Here is a 14,890-nt window from a genome sequence, read left to right on the forward strand (position 1 = left end):
GCAGCAGTAATTGTTTCTTAAAAGGCCAATTACTGATGCTAGTTGGTTCATTATTCATTAAATTGCATGCAAAAATTGGACATGTAACCAAATCCATGCTAACAATTTTTAGCACTTTTTATATAATCCGGATGTAAATCAGTTTATTTTTGCCCATTTTTCAAGAAAACTAAGTAATTTTCTTCCTAGAATAGGCTTAAAACAGGGAAAGGGATTGGGACTTGTATATCATCTTCTGTTAGTTCTACAACCACACTAAAAGTTGTTTACATACTGTACAGATACTTCAAGCATTTTCCCTAGCTGTCCCAGTGGGCTCCCAATTGATCTGGGGTAGTGGAGAATTAAGTGACTTGTCTAGGGTCACAGGGAGAATTATAGGGTTTGAACCCACTACCTCAAGGTGCTGATGCTATAGCTCTAGCCACTACACCTGTGCCATTAACAGTCACCCTATTATAGAGTTACCCCAACAGTTCATAGTTACAAGCTTCCATGGGACATTCCTGAAATTATGCTGCAAGTTTATAAATTTAGATTTGACATGGCAGAGACCCACATCCTCATTGAACGTTTGGTGAGGAGAATAGAGTAACTTTTCCCTTTCCAAGGATTAGGAAGGATTAAAAGAGAGCCATCGAGATCTGACAATGTCTGGTCCTGTAGTTTAACTTCCAGGAATTATACCTAAAGAGATAGGACCTTGCAAAGGCTAGGACGTTCCCTTTCATCCTTCTTATTGCCAGCATATAGAGTAAATCCGAGAAAGAACTTGCTCCGATCCCGTATAGGAAGGAGCGAGGCCAAGGAGGCCGAAGCCGGAGCGAGAAGATGTGAAGGGGGGAGGGGTAAGGGAGGAGAAGGCAAGACCAATCAACGAGGGAAGCCGGGTTGGAGGGGGGGTTAGGAGAAGAATGGGAAGCGGAAGGGAGGTCGCCCTTTTCCAGATGGCGATCCTGGGAGACAGACGCGGCTTCCCTCACCTGCAAATCTTTTACTTCCACGGCCCATCTCCTGCGACCCAGCTAACAGCGTGTACTCTCTCGAGGAGGCACGCTCAGCGTCAGGAGCGTCACCACATCTGCCTCCCCCTAAGCGGCGATTCCTTACTGCGAGACCCGCCGAGACGCTGTCCCAATCCGTCCCAGCGTGCATCCAAGAACCCAGTAAGTGCCGCTGCACACGCGGCCATGGAAATCCTCGTCCATGCCGGTAGCGGCGGTAGTGGGGGAGGTGTGGTTGATGGTACGCCCACATGGCCACACGGCCTGATTTACTGCACCGCCGCCGCCAACGTAAGACCCGCTAGAGATCTGCGCCTGCCGGTGAATCCCCACTAATGGCTCCGGCTGCCGCGGGAGAGCGAATGGCTACACGGCTGGATGTAGGGCTCTCCGCCGCGGCCAACGTTAACGATCCCCTCATGCCAGTGAGTCCATAGGAATGGCTCCGGCTGCCGCGGTGGAGGGGTTGTGAGTGAGGGATCTGGCAGCTGTGGAGGAGCGGGGCTGCACCATGTGGCTCGGCGCCTGGGTCAGTTCTGGGTGGGCTCCGGCGGCCGCAGGAGATCGGGTACTGCGACCACATGGCCAAGAGGCCAGAGGGTAGTCCTCCACCGCACCCATGTTAATTTCCCCGCCGCTGCCGCTATGGGGGAGCGGGTCATGCGCCCACAAGGCCATGCGGCCTAGCGCGGCCGCTGAGACGAGTGTAGCGTGGCCACGCGGCCGGGACGGTCCTCCGCTACTGCATGTGCTTAGAAAGCCGTCTGGTGCCTGACCCTCTGCTTGGGTCAACACAGCTTTATGCAAGATAGGCACTGAGCTTGCTATGATATTTCCTTCTGTCTATCTGTTTTCTTTCCTTTTCTACTGCACTCTTTCTAATTGTACTGGACAAAAAAATGCAACTTGCCCTCACTGCTATTGTACATTGGAATGTCCCACTTGGCTGGGTTAGTCTAGCCCAGCCATCTGTCCAATCAACATTTTATTGATACTATAATTCTTGACTGCGGATGACCTTTAAATCCAATAGCATCTTCCGCATTAGCAATTTGGACAGATGGTATTATGGGATTTTTCTTATTAAGTTTCTGCTCTGAAATCAAGGTATACAGCAGTCTTAGGCTGCTCGGTTTTCTTTTCTGGCCCTCATACTGCAACAAGGTTAAACATGACATGCTTATGCTGGTACTTACAGTGTCATTCTCTTAGTATTTATTGTAGCCATGCCATCTCAACGTAAGCCAAGATCCAAGCCACCAGCGCAGAAGAAGCCCGCGGCCAACACTCAAAGAAAGAAGACCACACACGCTACTACCACGGCGGCGGCTTCTACGGCTGCACAGCCTCAGCAGGAGCTCGCCGACTTAATGACTGAGGTGCAACAGCAGATAGCTCTACATGGTGTTCATACAGTGCGCCAACGCCTATTAGCGGGGCCATCGGCCGTCCCAGGTGAGCCACCGCAAGCAACACCAGACCAAACACGACAAGCAACACCTGAACTTACACGGCAAGCTACATCAGAACCGACACACCCGACTCCCGCCGGAGCACCGAATCCTTCCTCTTCATCGGTTGACCACGTATCACCACGAAATACCAGCTCACAGGGTAAGGACTCCGGAAGCTCTGACCATACTAGTGGCCCCCCTTTCACGGGGGAGGCAGTCCCATCCACTAGTGGGCTGGTAGGGGATCAGCTGGCATTAGCTCAAGTGATACGGGAGGCACTAGCCAACTTCGAGAGATCTAACACAACCCCTCCCTCCAAAGCGGCGGACATATCGTCCCCAGTGGCGCCAGGCGATATTACATGTGGGGTAACCACTCTTGCGTCATCGGTCCCTAGGACACTCAAAGAAAAAATATGGAGGAGAGATTATGTTCACATGTTCTCCCTACTACAGAGAGAGCCAGATGAGGACTATTATGTGGAAACGGATAGGATATACATCCAGTTAGAGAGAGAGAATAAACCCAAGATCTATAAATCCTTAGCGAACTGGATATCCGCATTTCATGTATTCATGAGTGTGATCGTCAAAAGGGAGCCGGATATGAGTCCCTACTTAATCAGATATTCGGACACAATCATTAGGTCACATAAAAAGTATGGGGGATGGGCGTGGCTAAATTATGACATTAAATTCCATAAAAGTATGTCCGAGAACAAGTCCATAACATGGAAGCATAGAGTTTTTGATTTTTGGATGGACGAAATGGCCGCATTGCGCCCTTTTCATAAGAACATAAGAAGTTGCCTCCGCTGAGGCAGACCAGAGGTCCATCTCGCCCAGCGGTCCGCTCCCGCGGTGGCCCATCAGGCCCATTGCCTGAGCAATGGTCTCAGACTATCCCTATAACCTACCGCTACTCTTATCTGTACCCCTCAATTCCTTTATCCTCTAGGATCCTATCCAAACCTTCTTTGAAGCCTTGTAACGTGCTCCGGCCTATCACAGCCTCCGGAAGCGCGTTCCATGTGTCCACCACCCTCTGGGTGAAAAAGAACTTTCTAGCATTTGTTTTAAACCTGTCTCCTTTCAATTTTTCCGAGTGCCCCCTTGTACTTGTGGTTCCCCATAATCTGAAAAATCTATCCCTGTCTACTTTTTCTATACCCTTCAGGATCTTGAAGGTTTCTATCATGTCTCCTCTAAGTCTCCGCTTTTCCAGGGAGAACAGCCCCAGCTTTTTTAGTCTGTCAGTATATGAGAGGTTTTCCATACCTCTTATCAGTTTAGTTGCTCTTCTCTGGACTCCCTCAAGTACCGCCATGTCCTTTTTGAGGTACGGTGACCAATACTGGACACAGTACTCCAGATGCGGTCGCACCATTGCACGATACAGTGGCAGGATGACCTCCTTTGTCCTGGTCGTGATACCCTTCTTAATGATACCCAACATCTTGTTTGCTTTTCTTGAGGCTGTGGCGCACTGTGCCGATGCCTTCAAAGACGTGTCCACCATCACTCCCAGGTCTCTTTCAAGGTTACTTACCCCTAGCAGTGATCCTCCCATTTTGTAGCTGAACATCGGGTTCTTTTTCCCTATATGCATGACCTTGCATTTCCCTACGTTAAAGTTCATTTGCCATTTTTTGGCCCATTCTTCTAGCGTCGTTAGGTCCCTTTGCAGATCTTCGCAGTCTTCCATGGTTTCAACCCTGCGGTAGAGTTTGGTGTCATCCGCAAATTTAATAACTTCGCAATTTGTTCCCGCCTCCAGGTCATTAATAAATATATTAAACAGGAGCGGTCCCAGCACTGACCCCTGCGGAACTCCGCTCGTGACCCCATGCTAGTCTGAGTAATGGCCCTTCACTCCAACCCTCTGTTTTCTGTCTGCCAGCCAGTTTTTGATCCATCGGTGGACCTCCCCTTGCACCCCGTGTCTCCACAGCTTTTTAAGCAGTCTTTCGTGCGGTACCTTGTCAAAGGCTTTTTGAAAGTCAAGGTAAATGATGTCAATGGATTCCCCTTTATCCACCTGTCTGTTTACCCCCTCAAAGAAGTACAATAAGTTTGTGAGGCATGACCTACCCTTGCAGAAGCCGTGCTGGCTCGACTTTAGCTGTCCATTGTTTTCTATGTGTTCACAGATACTGTCCTTAATCAATGCTTCCATCATTTTTCCCGGGACCGAGGTCAAGCTCACTGGCCTGTAGTTCCCCGGGTCCCCCCTTGAGCCCTTCTTGAAGATGGGTGTGACATTTGCAATTTTCCAATCCTCCGGGATCTCTCCAGTTTTTAAGGATAGGTTACATATTTGGCGAAGTGGCTCTGCTATTACGTTCCTTAGTTCCTTGAGTACCCTTGGGTGAATGCCGTCCGGACCTGGCGATTTGTCGCTCTTTAGTCTGTCTATCTGCCTGAGGACATCCTCTTGGCTTACCTCTAGTTGGACCAGCTTTTCATCCCGATCCCCATTTACGATGTCCTCCGGTTCCAGAATATTGGATGTGTCCTCCCTCGTGAAGACTGACGTGAAGAACTTATTTAACCTGTCTGCTATCTCTTTTTCCTCCTTTACCACTCCTTTTTTGTCTCCATCATCCAATGGCCCCACTTCTTCCCTTGCCGATTGCTTCCCCTTCACATATCTGAAGAACGATTTGAAGTTTCTTGCTTCCCCCGCCAGTCTCTCCTCATATTCACTTTTAGCTTTTCTAACCACACGGTGACACTCCCTTTGGTGTTCTTTGTGCTCCTTTTGGTTGTCCTTTGTTTGGTTCTTTTTCCATTTTTTGAACGATGCTTTCTTGTCACTTATCGCCTTTTTCACCGCAGTTGTTATCCACGCTGGGTTTTTTGTTTGGTTTTTTTTGCACCCCTTCCTGATTCTGGGGATGTACAGGTTCTGTGCCTCTCGCACCGTGCCCTTAAGTAGGGACCAGGCTTTTTCTACAGACTCCATCTTCCTTGCATTACCGTTGAGTTTCTTTCCCACCAATTTCCTCATGCCTTCATAATTCCCTTTTTTGAAGTTGAGTGCTGTCGCTGTGGATCTTTTCACCTTTGATGGTCCAATTTCCAGATTGCACTGGATCATGTTGTGATCGCTGTTTCCTAGGGGTTCTAGCACCGCCACCTCCTTTGCAGGTCCCCCTAGCCCATTGAGGATTAGGTCGAGAGTTGCATCCCCCCGTGTTGGTTCCCGATAGATTTCCGTATAGATTCCCCAGCTGGCCCCCAGGGCCGGGAGAAAGACCACCAATGCACCGCAACACGTTCATCGACAAGCCGGACATTACACTGGGAGGCGTATCTGCAGGCAATTCAATAACGGCCATTGCACGTGGCCCAATTGTAAATACAGACTTGTCTGCAACACCTGTGGAGGCACACACCCATCCATACACTGCAGAAACGGCAGAGACTGCAGAATGTTTACACCACCCGTCCCTCCACACATTGAAGGAGCTGGCCCCCTCCCCCATCAAGCCTAACGCTTTACTCCCTTGGCTGCGGTTATACCCACAGAGGGAGGACGCACGAGCCATTGAGAAAGGCTTCGCTAACGGTTTCTCTATACCCTACACAGGGCCGCTCAAACAGGAGCATAGACCTCCTAACAATGCTACCTCCTGTCATTCACACACTCAAATAGTCCAAGATAAGATCACAAAAGAGTTACAGCTCGGTCGGATAGCTGGCCCCTTCGACTGCCCACCGTTCTCAGATTTCATTATTTCACCCATCGGCGTGATACCAAAAAAAAAGAGCCAGGCAAGTTCCGGCTCATCCATAACCTCTCCTACCCGGCCGGGGCTGCAGTTAACGATTTCATCGACCTGGCTTTATGCTCCGTCCAGTACACCTCATTAGACCAAGCCATATCATTCATCAAACACTCCGGCCCCAGTACCATGTTAGCAAAAGTGGACATAGAATCTGCGTTTAGGCTTTTGCCAGTACACCCTGACTCATTCCCCTTATTGGGCTTTCGTTGGCAGGGTCAGTTCTATTTTGATAAATGTATTCCCATGGGTTGTTCGGTTTCCTGCGCTTACTTTGAGCAATTCAGCACTTTCATCAATTGGGTATTCAGCCACTTAACATCTCAGGGTCTAGCAGTGCATAATTTAGATGATTTCTTATTCATCTTCCAGAGTCAGCAGGACTGCGACCATTTACTGGCGTCCTTCCATCGACTCGCTATCCACTTCGGAATTCCTTTAGCTAAAGATAAAACAGTAGGCCCAGCGAATGTACTCACATTCTTAGGAATCGAGTTAGACGTGATCAACCAGGTTTCCTGCCTCCCTGCTGAAAAAAATCTGTAAACTACGCGCGGCAATACATGACATGTGTACACGAAAGAAGGCCACATTACGCCAATTCCAAGAACTTCTGTGTTTGTTAGGGTTCGCCACCAGGGTGATCCCCATAGGCAGAGTATTTGCCAGGCGCCTAGACAGAGCGACAGCAGGCGCGATCAAATCCCACCATCACATTAGAATCACGGGAGCTATTAGGGACGACCTCAAAGTATGGGACTCATTCCACACACATTTTAATGGACTCGCCTTTTGGCAATCATTTATCGAAACAGCAGATGCACTACTGCTATACACAGACGCGGCGGGCAGCGAGGGATTGGGGATCTACTTTCAAGGGTCATGGTCCTCAGCCAGGTGGCCAACTCAATGGCTTAGCTCAGGCATCAACAAGAACATTACATTCCTCGAGCTCTTTCCCATCATGGTAGCCTTAACCTTATGGGGTGTTCAACTAGCACATAAATCCATTATCTTTAGGTCAGACAATGCAGCAGTAGTCGAAGCCATTAATAGGTTGACCGCCAACTCCCTACCCATTATCAACCTGTTGAGATACATAGTTCTCCTCTGTTTACATTACAACATTACTATCAAATCTCAGCACATACCCGGGGCCCAAAATGTTATCGCAGATTCCTTATCTCGTTTTAAGATGTCCATGTTCCGGGCGCTGGCCCCAGCAGCAGACCTGCATCCGATTCCGATTCCTGAGGAATTATGGCGATTTGCACCCCCGACGTTTGGAACCTGATGCTGCATTCATTATCGGAATCCACACGGCGCAAATATATTCAGTTATTTGACTCGTACATCACGGTGACAGGGAGAGATTGCACGATGCACTTCCTAGTACACTTCATCTATCAATCCAAGCTGGCTGGTGCAAAGAGGACTAGGGTGGCGGCCACGCTATCCAGCATTAGTTTCTTCACCGATGCAACGGGCGCCCCAAATCCGACTAAGGCTTGCGTGGTTCGACGCATGATGAAGGGTTGGGAGCATGAGCAAGCATCCCTCCCAGACCGCCGCCTCCCAATTTCACTCGACAATCTAGTCAGGCTACTCCAAATATTACCGATGATCTGCCACGATAAATACGAAGTTAATCTCTTCCGCTATGCCTATTCACTAGCTTTCCATGGTGCACTACGAGTCAACGAACTAGTCCCCGCTTCCAAACAACCGTGAGCGTTTGGCGGTATGTTACTAGCCAATGTCCGCTTCACGGAGAACACCTTAGCCATAAGGATACCTCGATCTAAAACTGACCAGTTAGCCAGAGGGGCCTGGCTATCGCTAGCCGCCTCTTCCATACCCCTAGCTTGCCTGATACACAATCTCCGGTGTTATATGTCTCACAGGCCGGTTGGATCCGGTCTTCTCCTACTGCATTCCAACGGTTCCCCTCTTACACGTTTTCAATTTGTGAGAATTTTACACTTATCCTTCACCAAGTTAGGTATGCAGGACAAACATTTTCGCTCCCATTTCTTCCGCATTGGAACAGCCATTACCGCCGCCGAGAATGGCTTATCCGACCATCAAATTAAAACCCTAGGTAGATGGAAGTCCAACGCATTTCGAAAGTACATTCGGCCATTCTCGGCCAACTGAACCAATACTCTATCAGCTACTAATCTCTTTCATCTGTGCGTTACAGGTTTTCAGAAGCACATTTGGATATGCAGCCACTCCTTTCCGTGGGCATAAACACATGACTTGCTAGAGCACAGCTGTCCAGGTCTGTACCACCCAGATGGGGGTACATCTATCTGACATCAGGCTGGATATATTTACCAGTACAATCCAAGATGGCATAGGGCACATCGCCTTGCTTGGACGGCAGGGAGGCCAGGCCATGATCTTCACAGCAACGTACCACTGACGAGGGGACACCTCTTTGAACGGGAAGGGTCCGGTGAGCCAGGGAAGCATGTACGGCACCCCACATTGTGCGGGGATAGAGAGGCATATGCTGTGCGCCTGATCATCGGTTGGTTATATGTTGCCTGGTGATGTATATTGCATGTTATGCCATTTTCAGAAGTGCGGTTACAGTATACAGTTCATCACCGTTCATGCTTGATTATTATGTTCAGTTGATAACAGTTTGATGTAATTGTGCTGTTATGGCTGCGGCCAAATAAATTCCACTTGAGTTGATAAACGCTTGAGTGTCATCATTGTGCCACGCTAGACCATGAGGGGTAAGAGCAAGTGCTGAGTGCACGATTTGAGGGCAGGTGTAAATACTTTCATAGGCACTGCATACCTCTCCACAATTTAGAAACGCACTTCTTTATCTCTGATATCGACACTTCCTAACGGAATCCTTTTAACTATCATGTAAGGAGGGCTATTTTAAAACAAATGATTGATGGAGTAAAAGAATATGAATAATTCACTTCCAAAATTGTTCTCTCCCTATGCATATTTAGCTGAGTATATTGGCCCTTACAAATAACTCATTTGCAAAATTGTCGTTTCTGAAAACCAGTGAAAACTTTTGGTTAACCAGATTCAGTGGTATTTTCTAATTCTAGACCTTAAATTCCATTGTCTCGACATGTTTCTTCTATTTTTCCCATTTTTCTTCCTATCCGCTACGGCTCCTGAAGAAGCCCTTTGAGAACAATTTCCAAACAATTGATGTGTTAGCAAGCAATTTACGAGGATTTCTTGAAACTGACAACCAGAGCTAAAAGTTGACAAATGGAGATGATGAAATGGTGAATTAGTGCATTGGTGAAATGATGGCCCTGGTATTATTTAATGTTAATTGTGAGTTTTTATACCGCTACTAATGACTGGGGAATCAATTCATAGAGGTTTGCATGAGCTTCTGTAAAAGGTGATATAATTTATTGACTCTATACAGAGTTACAGGGGTTTCTGTAGCCGTGTTACAATACAGAGTTATTAAGACTGGCATAATTATGGCATAATCATTCATCCTACTTATGTTACTAGCACATTGATTATCCTACTTATTTGTAGATGTTCATACCAAATCAATCGTCCTATATATCTAATATTAGGTTTTCTATTGCAGCTACGTATATTTACACATCTCATAAGGTGGTAAAAAATATTGGCTTTAAGGGACTCCTGCAGCTGACAGCCTCAAATTATACAGGTCAAGAATATGGTTTTGTTAGCATGCATTTGGATTCTTAACATACCTTAACAAATTTAGGGCCTCATTTGCAAAGCCACGGTAGGGATGCTGCAATGGCAGATGCACCACAGCTTTGTAAAAGGGTCCCTGAATTGACTTAAAGCATCTTAACCTCCTACATAACGTGTCAATTCATTAAGCATGTATTAAAAAGTTCTAACAACCATTAAATCATGAGTTAATGTAATACACCGTACATTTGAGTTAAACTGGACTTAAAATTTGCAAAAGTGCTAATGAAGGAAGAAGAGAGTTACTGAGAGTCATAAGTAATATCAGGAGGGCACCTTATGAAAGGTTTTGAACACTGGCTTCCACCTGGTGCTTTAATGACTTAGGGCTCCTTTTACAAAGGCGTACTTGTGATTTTAGCGTAGACATAGCACATGTGCTAGCTGCTACCACCTCCTTTTAAGCAGGCGGTAATTTTCGGCTAAAAACGCTAGCATACCTTAGTAAAAAGAGCCCTTAATATCTGCCCCATTCTTACTTTCATGTAGTTTTATTTTAGAAGTGTTTGTTTCTAACTCACAATTTGAATTCTACATTTTGTCACAGCTACAGTCGAGTGGTTAATAATTTTTGGCCCCGTTTTACAAAGCTCAACACCATGGTCAATACTCTGACTCCTATCGGAATTGAATGGGATCATTTGCTGTGTAGCAATTACCTGTGTGGCTTTGTATAAGGGGGTCTTGGTTTCAATTAGCTGAAGATTGATGTTTTTTAAGGAAAGGTTGTAGAAGAGGTTATGAAGAGAAATCAAAGATGCTCCCTGACCTGTGGGTGGTGGTATATACTGAAGAGGCTGTAAAACTGACTCGATTGCTCAGGTGGAAGACCTTCAATGACAGCAGCCAGTGGACCAGATGTTTTGCAGTTGTAGTTTGGGACTCCGGTGTCAATTCCTGAAAATATACTTACAGCAGCTCTATACATTAAGAATAAATAGTTACAAGGTTCATAAATGTGGAATCCCAGTGTGAGGTTGGGTAAGAGCTCGGAGCTGTTGTTAATCTCCTCCACCGCAGACACAAAAGTCACCAAGTTGTAATAGTTCAATAGTGAAATTCTTTAAGGACAGATAATATGAAAAATGTGCATCAAAATAAAAAATACAAAAAACTATTAAGGTTAGAAACAGTGCTCAAGGTTTAGCAGAAATTAGATTTTTTTTTTAAACTCCCTCCTTCCCAAAAGGATGCAGAATGTTAGAATCACTGGATTCTAACACCTTTGTTGTTTGGTTTTTTTGGGGTGTGTGTGTGTGTGTGTTTTTTTTTTAACCTATCTATAAACCCACTATGCAGGAGTTGGTGGAGGTTTGTTGAGGAAGTGGTACCGGGGAGAGATGGCATGGTTGGAAGTGTTGATAAATGTTCCCTGACCTCACCAATGAAAATAATGCCAGACCCATGTTGGAAGAGCAAGAAATTCATATCCAACGCAAGTGGACATGTGTCCCAGACTGCAAGGGAGAAGTAAAGATACATAAGGGGAAGAGGAAATGGCAGAGATGAAAGGAGGAGGTAAGAGAGAGGAGAGATTAAATTGAAGGGAACAGGCAGTGAGATGAGTAGAGAGAAGAGAAGAAAGGGAAGTGAGTGTTGGAAGGGAGAGAAAGAAGAAGTGAGAGAGACACACCCTAAACGCCTCCGCAAAAGTACCCCTGAGTACTGAACTCTCTTGTACCCACACTACCCTCATTTACACATCACTCATACTAGGCATAACATGGAAAAACTGAACAGTAGATGTTTATAGCTTTGAATCCAAAGATTCATCTAACACAGTGGTGTCAAACTCAAACCTTTGCGGGCCACATTTTGGATTTGTAGGTACTTGGAGGGCCGCAGAAAAAATAGTTAATGTCTTTAAAGAAATGACAATTTTGCGTGAGGTAAAACTCTTTATAGTTTATAAAACTTTCCTTTAACAGTTAAAAGGAAAGATATATAAACTATAAAGAGTTTTACCTTATGCAAAATTGTCATTTCTTTAATAAGACATTAACTATTTTTTTCTGCAGCCTTCACATTTAAAGTTTAATATCTTTTCTTTCTCAAAACTGACATATTTCAATCACTATATTGAAAATAAAATCATTTTCCCTACCTTTGTTGGCTGGTGACTTTATTTTTCTGTGCTTTTAACTATATTTCTGTGCCGTTTCTACTTCCCTCTATAAAAACCCGACTGCTGCCGCGGAGGGACCGGGAGCTGTTTTGTGTACCTGTGAGGACGCCGAGGATCTTTTTCGCTTCCCCGTTCAGCTTCTGCTACAGCAGCGTGTGCAGACATTGTGCAGGCAACCCAGAAGACGGACCCCTGACGTCACCGGGTCCGTCTTCCGTGCCGTTTCTACTTCCCTCTATAAAAACCCGACTGCTGCCGCGGTTGCAGCCGCAGCCACGCGGCCACAGGGTGTGGCCGAAGGGGCATGCCCTAAGGGGCAGGTTACGGCCCTTGGGAGCCCCTTGGAGCACCGTGGAGCTGTGGAGCAGGATACCAGGTCGTATAAGTTAATTGATCATGGGGAAAAGGAAAGTTAAATCTAAAAGTTCGACACCTGTTATTTTAGGTCCTATGGACAGACACTTGACGTTTTCTCTAGACTCTCCAGCACAAAATGTGTCTGATTTGAATTGTTCCATATCCGGAGCATCGATGAGTCCCCTACAAAGGACACCCCCCCCCTTCATCCAATATCCAGTGTAAGTGGGAATATAACTCTCACTATTTCCACAGATCCTGTGGTACCATCCACTTCAACAAGTAAATTGATTTTTACAGATATACCTAAACCACTTGAGTTTACTAGTGTAGTGGATGAACAACCACTAGTAGTGGAAAAACAGGATATTACCTTAAAGGACTTATGGTTAGGTATTTCTAGAGTTGAGGGATTTCTCAGAGAATCAATGAAACAAACGTCTGATTTCTCACAGTCTGTGGTTCAAAAGTTTGAGAATGTGGACACCAATTTAAGTTGTCTGGAAACTAGAATAGGTGTGATTGAAAATCAAAGTAACACATTGCAAGCTGTTTCACTATCCGCTGTGAAAGATTCTACATCATTGCATTTAAAAATGGAAAGGTTAGAAAATATGCATCTGGGAAAGAATCTCCGCTTGGTTAATTTCCCAGTGACTCATTTGCTATTACCAGATAATATTATTAAGAAAATACTGGGATTACCCAATGCGGATAGATTTCCAATAAATAATTGTTATCATATTCCCCACAAGAAAAAGGAAACTGTACAAGATGTGGACCATCTGGTAACTGACGATGTTAATTTGACAGAATTTTTAGAAGATTCTCAAGATGTTATTCAGACTCGGTCCACAATGATTATAACATGTGTGAGTGAGACAGATAAAATGCTGTTAATGAAACTTTACTTTAAAAATAGACTGACCAAGTACTGTGGGGATTTGGTCAGTATGTTTACTGATGTCTCAAGAGCTACCCAGCTTAGAAGAAAAGAATTTTTGAAATTAAGAACTAGAGTATTGGCACTTGAGGCATCATTTTATTTGAAGTTTCCTTGTAAATGTTTGGTTAAGACACAAGACACTGAATTTGTTTTTTGGGATCCCATTCAATTGCAACAATTTTTGCTAGCTCGTGAACAGAAGTGAGATTTTCTTTTCCTTTTCTTTTTTAATTTTTGATGAGAAATTAGGTTAGGAATGTCCAAAATGTCCTAAATTAATTGGGAATGACTTGGGTTCATTTAGAATTCAACCCATTTCTTTGTTTTCCTTTAAATTTAGTTGGTTAAATAAGAAATATGCTCCCCCTTTTAGTGGGCTTGTAAAGGATTGTTTGTTTTATTGTTTGTCGTATTGAAAATTTTGTATCGAAACCTTTTTTTTCCTTGATATCTGTATGATATTGTAAATGTATTAAATTCAAATTAAAAAAAAAGAAAAACTATATTTCCAGGGCCTTTTTGTCCTTTGACTGTTTTTCTCTCCATCTTCACTTTCTGCTTTGCATCCATCTTTGGCATTAACTTAATATTCAATTTTTCTGCTTTCTTTTCAAAATGTACATTTCCTTGTCTTACCTTCCCTTCCTATCTCTCCCTTCTTCCTTCCTATTTCTATGGTCTGACATCTCTTTCCTTCCTTTCTCCCCCTCCCTCCTTCCTTCCTTCCTTTCATCTGGTCTGGCATCTGTCTCCTTCCCTCCCCCCATGTCCTGGCATCTCCCCCTCCCCCTCCATGGTCTGGTATCTCCTTTCCTTCCCTCCCTCCCATGAACTTGGCACCTCTTGTTCATCTCCTCTCCCTTGTCTTCCTTCTCCTTCCTTCCCTCTTTCCCCAATTGGGTGCAGCAGCATTTCTCTTCCCCCTTTCCTGTGCAGCAGAGGCATTTATCTTCCCCCTTCCCTCTATCTCCCTGTACAGCAGCAGCAGCAGCAGCATCAGCAGCATTTCCCTTCCCACTTTCCTGTGCAGCAGAGGCATTTCTCTTCCCCCTTCCCTCACTCTCCCTGTACAGCAGCAGCAGCAGAAGCAGCAGCAGCAGCATTTCCCGTCCCCCTTTACTGTGCAGCAGCATTTCTCTTTCCCCTTCCCTTCCTTGTGGAGCAGCAGCGTGTCTGGCCGGCTCAGTCAATCGTTCTGTTCAAAGCCGCGGGTGGCGGCTCCTCACGAGATACGCGCCTGCGTCTGAAGCCTCTCTGGTGTTGTGACGTCAGAGAGGCTTCCAATGCAGGAGTGGATAGCGTGAGGAACCGCCACCTGCGGCTTTGAACTGAACAATCGACTGAGCCAGCCCGACACGCTGCTGCTCCACAAGGAAGGGAAGGGGGAAGAGAAATGCTGATGTGGATGGTGCCAGGAGCTGCCGGTGGCCGCAGCTTTGACCGGAAAAATCAACTGCAGCAAGGGAGCAGTTGATTATCACGTC

At 45.7% G+C, this 14,890-nt stretch overlaps 1 protein-coding gene across 1 annotated transcript in view; it reads left to right on the forward strand.

The window, feature by feature from the left end:
* The first annotated feature begins 2,230 nt into the window (after positions 1-2,230).
* LOC117368632 (vomeronasal type-2 receptor 26-like) overlaps positions 2,231-14,890 on the forward strand; it is a 48,665-nt gene continuing 36,005 nt past the window's right edge. Inside the window, exons 1-2 of the mRNA XM_033962361.1 lie at positions 2,231-2,618; positions 12,716-12,853. Coding sequence (XP_033818252.1) covers positions 2,231-2,618; positions 12,716-12,853 — 526 coding nt within the window. The remainder of the gene's footprint in view (positions 2,619-12,715; positions 12,854-14,890) is intronic.

This window comes from Geotrypetes seraphini, chromosome 10 (genome assembly GCF_902459505.1).
Source record: "Geotrypetes seraphini chromosome 10, aGeoSer1.1, whole genome shotgun sequence".
In the NCBI taxonomy this organism is placed as follows: domain Eukaryota; kingdom Metazoa; phylum Chordata; class Amphibia; order Gymnophiona; family Dermophiidae; genus Geotrypetes; species Geotrypetes seraphini.